Source organism: Sinocyclocheilus anshuiensis, unplaced genomic scaffold (assembly GCF_001515605.1).
Source record: "Sinocyclocheilus anshuiensis isolate Anshui unplaced genomic scaffold, SAMN03320099.WGS_v1.1 scaffold119, whole genome shotgun sequence".
NCBI lineage: Eukaryota > Metazoa > Chordata > Actinopteri > Cypriniformes > Cyprinidae > Sinocyclocheilus > Sinocyclocheilus anshuiensis.
Window position 1 is genome coordinate 41,897 of NW_015549581.1, and position 6,139 is coordinate 48,035.

Consider the following 6,139-nt stretch of genomic DNA (forward strand, 5'->3'; position numbering starts at 1 on the left):
ATAATTTTTTTTTCAATATTTCTAGTACAGAAATATTTAAACTGTACTTTTCAGCATTAACTATTAATACTGAAAGTATTAAAATTCCCTTATTGCGGTGTTATGTATTATTATTTCTATACTATTACAGTATTTATTATTATTATTTTCATTATTTATTATATTGTCAGTTTTCGTTTTAATTTTAGTTTAAATTTCAGTAATTTTATGTCCTTTTGCCCTGTTTATTTAGCTGTAATTTATATTTACTTCAGTCTTAGTTTGTAATTTTAGTATTTCAACCTACACTTATTTAAGTTAGTTGTCAAGGCAACATTTCAATTTTTTTATTAAAATATATATTTCATTTTTTCAGCTTTATTTCAATTTAACAAAGTGTTTTTAATTGTTTCAGTTAACAATAACAGCACTGGTATATAGCTATGGAAAATATCTGCTAGAAATGGCGTTTAATGGATACAGTCTTCTTTTTTTTTTTTTTTCAGTAATCATAGATAGAAAAGCCATAGAAACTCATTGGTATAACTCTAAGAATCCTTCATATGTAAGTCTTGTAAAGTTGTACAGTAGTTTTGTAACAAGCAAACTATGAGGGTGATTAAATGACACAATTTTCATTTTTTGTAAACTAACAGTAGTGACAAAGATGGAGTTGAATGGCAGAAGTCCAGAGCAAATTACACATAGCTCATCTAGCAAGGATAACAGGATAGAGTTAAAGGATCATGTTGGCTGGTGGGAAGCTAAGTAGAAGAAGCACTCACATATATTCTAGAGCAGTGGTTCCCAACCCTGGTCCTGGAGGCACCCCAACACTGCACATTTTGCATGTCTCCTTAATCAAACACACCTGATTCAGGTAATCAGCTCATTAGCAGAGACTGAAACTGGTGTGTCAGAGAAAGGAGACATGCAAAATGTGCAGTGTTGGGCTGCCTCCAGGACCAGGGTTGGGAACCACTGTTCTAGAGGACCAGCTAATCTTATGCCAGCATCCAGACCCTCTGCTCCAGGCCTCTTATTCCTTTAAAGCCAATTGTGTTGCGTAGAAGAGCTGCCAAATGCGGGAAGATGGATTTCACCCTAATTCCACCACCCACATCTGGACACATCATGATACAGGCTTCCTCTGAGGGCACAGGAGCTGAGAGCAGAAGCTAATGCATTTGTGTTAGAGCTTTACAATCTAGCACAAGAGTGCTTTGCTGAACTGCAGGTATACATTTTGGACTTTCTGGACTTTGGCCTATAGATTCAACCAACTTGCTTGAATCTATGTCAAAGTCCAAAAAATGCCCCATTTTAGGATTAAAACAGCCATGTAAGAAAATCCATGAAATTCAACCTCACATGCGGTAAATTCAGCATGTGATGTTCCAAATCCCAAGCTCTCTCCACCATCCTGAGCATGCAGAAACCTCTGGGAAGACCAATTCTTGGCACGTGCCATAAAATAACACTGGAATAGGATTTTCTTTCATGCTAGCTGCTAATTAGTTCGGCTTGCCACAGTGGAATGACTGAAGTTGCAGACTAAAGTAAGAAAAAACTGATGCCCAGACGTCTTTTCAATTCGTTGAAAGGTTTTATAGCGTTTGCTTATGAGCCTTTCTTGCTAAAACATTCCTTGTTGGATGTTAGAAAATTATTGAACTTATCAAAATACCATTCAAAAGTCTGGGGTCAGAAAAGTATGTAATACTTTTTTTTTAGCAAGAATGCATAAAATGAATCAAAAGTGACCATAAAGACATTTATAATGTTGCAATAAATTATATTTTTAATTATATTCATTGAGATTTGTAAAAATGAAAGAATCTTAAAAAAAAAAAATTCTGTCATCATTCACTTACAAAAATTACAAATATTAAGCTGTTTTCAACAAATAATAATAATAAGAGATGTTTCTTGAGCAGCAAATCAGCATGTTAGAATGATTTCTAAGTGGAGTAATGATGCTGAAAATTCAGGAATAAATTACATTATATTAAAATAGAAAAATATTACAAAACAATATTTAATAACATTTTTATAAATAAATACATAAAATTATATTTTAAAATATATTACAAATTTAAAAAATATATATATTTCACAATTTAACTACTATATTTTTTATCAAATCAATGCATCCTTGGTGAGCATAAGAGACCTAAAAGACCTGATCACAAACTTTTGAACCATTAGTGAACACAAATTTGATGCTTAGAACGAGTTCCTTCTCAGATGTTATGAGATGTTTTCTAGTCTTGCAGTGCTTAGGGCCAGGGATTTAAATAAGCTATGAGCAATCGTAATAGTGATGTTTGCCTTAGCAAGCACTGCTAATGAGAGAGTCCACTGCCTGTGATTAATGTTTAAGCATTCCAATGTGTTTTTTTCTTTTATGACAGCCTCTAGCCCAGTGTACAGATAAGGCATGATTTTAGGATGAAATATAATGGTCCCAGAAGAATAGATAAAAACATTGATATAGGCCACATCAAGGCTCCGGAGCCATGAAGACTATTTCTTGTCCATCATATCACATAGCCACAAAGAAGCTTTTTAGAGAGCTGAGATATCCTAGTGGCAAAGTTTTGGTGTCATTTCAGTTGAAGATTTTGTGACAAAAGACTCTTTGTCAAGAGATTTCCCCCTTGTGATTTCATTAATGATCAGAGAGTGAATTAAATAGTTTAAAAACTTTGCATAACTCCTGTCTAACTACATTCCAGTCGCTGTCAAGATAAAGAAAAGTATTCCTGAGTGGTCTCACAGAGATTTCTCTAGTAATGAACTGTCAGACTGAGCTCTTTAATGATGATTTGATTGACTTCAGCTATTAATTTGTCTGAGAGTAGGTCGTGTTGGTGCTGAACAAACAGTGTGGCAGTGCAGTTCTTGTATTGGTGGAATATTGCTCCAAGATTGCTTTCTGATGTCAACCTCCAACTTTGACTAAACTTACTTTATCACAGTATTAGTGGTACTTTCTAAGGCTACTGATTATTGCTTTGTCAAAACATCTAACCCTAAAGAGATCTCACTCAAAAATAAATTCATTCTTTACTAGATATTCTTTTTTTCTTTCTTTCTTTCTTTCTTTCTTTCTTTCTTTCTTTCTTTCTGTTGTTCTATAACTCTATCGTTCTATCATTATCGTTATCTATCTATATGTCTGTTTATCTCTCTGTCATTCTATCTATCTGTCTTATGTTCTGTCTGTCTGTCTGTCTGACTGTCTTATCTATCTTTCATTTTTTCTTTCTTTATGTTGTTCTATCTATCTATCTGTCTGTCTGTCTGTCTGTCGCTCTATTGTTCTATCTATGTCTGTTTATCTATCTGTCTGTCTGTCTGTTGTTCTATCATTCTATCTATTGTTCCATTGTTCTATAGTTCCATCATCTATCCTTGCAGATTTTCTTGAGCAAATGTAAAATTGTAGTCATATTCTTCTTGTTCCATTGTTCATATTGCTAGCATATGAGCCTCCAGTCTTGAGGGTCAGACAAGTGTTTAACCCTGCTGCGAGGCCATTACAAATCGTCTCCGGCGACTAAGATTGTGATTTATGAAAGCATTTAGCTGCCGTTTTGTTGGAGGAAGCGCACAAAGAATCATGTGATTAGTTGACACGCTCCAATTATTGAAATTGCATGTGCTAAGCTTTCTCGTCGCGTAAGGAGCCCTCTATAAGATATCGGCCTCATTTAGACCACAATGGGCTAGTGATTCAAACATGCTCTGTTTAGCTGGGGATCCACAAGCTGCATATATGACGACAGAATATAAACTACCAACAGAATATGTGACCTACTTTGGCCCTTGACTGCTGTGTTGGAGCTTTTTATTAATATCATCAACAGATTTTGCACAGAAGTCAGAAAAAGCAGACACTCGGCAACATACAAATACATATTTGGAATGGAGAATTATATAATATATGCAAGCAAAACACATTAATGAGTTTATGTCTATCTATCTATCTATCTATCTATCTATCTATCTATCTATCTATCTATCTATCTATCTATCTGTCTATCTGTCTATCTATCTATCTGTCTATTGTTTTATCTGTCATTCTATCTGTGTATTGTTTTATCTGTCGTTCTATCTATCTATCTATCTATCTATCTATCTATCTATCTATCTGTCTATCAGAGTGGGAACTGCTATGGGTAGTAGCTGTGTTCCTTTTTATGGGTCGAGGACTCTCACATGGCTGCTAACAAAATTACTGTTATTTCCCTCTTCTCTCTTCCCACTGTGACACACGATTGTCCCTGACTGTGCGCTACACGGTAGCTTTGTATTAAGTTTGTGCACTTTAATATTATCCGCTCCATTGACAGTGCAGCTGTATTGTGTTGACTTTGTATTCCAGAACTGCAACACAATCAACAGCTGCACAAATCCTTATATTCACCCTTACTTTCACTTTACAGTTTGTGTTTATGCTTCTTGTTTTTGTCTTCCAATAATATTTTAGAAATGAATTCATTGCACACTGGCATTCATGCAGCACTTTTCTCTTCTGCAGGTGTTACACATTAATTCCTGCCATTTCAAAGTTCACACCTTCATATTATTTACATATTTCCATCAACTTACGCATGCTTATTTATGCATGTTTGTAATGTAAGATGCCTTGACTGAGATTTTCATACTGATGTTCACACTGTTTTTGAATGGATTGGGGAGTGAACTTTGTGTTGTCAGCATTCATCAAACTTTTATTTAAGAGAAGAGCAAAATAATCCTGTTTTCCCCTTAAAGGGATAGTACCCAAAAATGAAAATTCTGTCATCATTCACTCACCCTCAGGTTGTTCCAAACCTGTATGAGTTTTTTTTACTGTTAAACACTAAAGAAGATATTTTGAAGATCTTTTGAATGTTGAAAAATGAATACCATGGAAGTCAATGGCTGTTTGGTTACCCATTTTGGGTGAACTATCCCTTTAAATAATGTTATATTTTTCATGTTTTCAGGTGGTGTGTGTGGTCCATAACTTCAAAGGCAAACAACTGCTGAACGAGGATCCCCCACAGGACCACCTAAGCAACAATCCGATAGTCAGCTCACCCAGGGTTGAGAGTCAGCTGGAGAAGTACATCGCTTCACAGGTACAGAGCACAGTCGACAAAAGCACACTTGGAACCATGCTGTCAAATGAACTGCCGCATGGTACATGTCCTGTGTGCAGAGTGTTGAATCAGCTCTCAAGGGTCCTAATTGTGTCAGTTTGAGCGCTCGTATCAACAAGATGTGTATCCGTGCGCTCCTGTCCCTCAGGTGACAGAAATGAGAATGGATGATGAGGACTTGTCGTCCCGCTCTCTGAAAGGCCGTCTCCTGAGTTTCTTTAGCTGGATCACAGGCAAAAGCAGCCGCTTCAGACACCTGCAGAGCACAAGGCAATAAACGTATGCGCACCTGTGTGAGGAGATCAGGCTGCCAAAGCTCTGGAGTACAACAGCACGTCATTAAAACCCAGTTAAAACCCAATCATGTTCATTTCAACTGAACAAACCAATTACCTGTAGCTAATTAAAGCGTACCCAGAGCTTTGGCATCTCTGTCTGCATGTTTTCAAGTCCTTTGCAGTTCAATCTTTATGGTTGCATCTGATCTTCTTCTGAACTTAAAGGGTTAGTTCACCCAAAAATGAAAATTAGACTGCGTTTTACTCACCCCCGAGGCATCCTAGGTGTATATGACTTCCTTCTTTCAGATGAATCCAGTCGGAGTTCTATTAAAAATTGTCTTTGATCTTTCAAGCTGTTTCATGGCACTCAATGGGTGTTGCATTCTTTCAGTCCAAAAGACGTGAAATAAAAAGCGCCCTTCCATAAAAAAAGTCTCACACGGCTCCAGGGGCTGAACAAAGGCCTCCTGTAGCGAATCGGTGCGTTTTTGTAAGAAAAATGTCCATATTCAAAACGTAGTAATCACTTTAATCTAGCTTGCGCTCACTGTTGTAAACTAAGCAGTTCCGGGAGCATGACGTATGAGGTCAGCATTGCACATGCGCCGGTGAGTCTCGTGAAAACCAACGTTTGTTTACAGGATCAAAAGAAGCAAAGTTTCCTTACTTTAGCAAAGGAAAACAAGTCTCCTCTTGGCTTATATCGAAATCCTCCAACATTCTTCT

At 36.5% G+C, this 6,139-nt stretch overlaps 1 protein-coding gene across 2 annotated transcripts in view; it reads left to right on the top strand.

Moving 5' to 3' along the window:
* LOC107657749 (phospholipid phosphatase-related protein type 5-like) overlaps positions 1-6,139 on the top strand; it is a 45,086-nt gene that overhangs the window by 32,323 nt on the left and 6,624 nt on the right. The window contains exons 5-6 of one of the 2 annotated variants that reach the window (XM_016445973.1): positions 4,977-5,111; positions 5,281-5,483. In XM_016445973.1, coding sequence (XP_016301459.1) covers positions 4,977-5,111; positions 5,281-5,409 — 264 coding nt within the window. In that variant the 3' untranslated portion in view covers positions 5,410-5,483. Of the gene's footprint in view, positions 1-4,976; positions 5,112-5,280; positions 5,484-6,139 lie in introns of those variants that run through there. The other variant, XM_016445974.1, reaches the window with a different exon arrangement.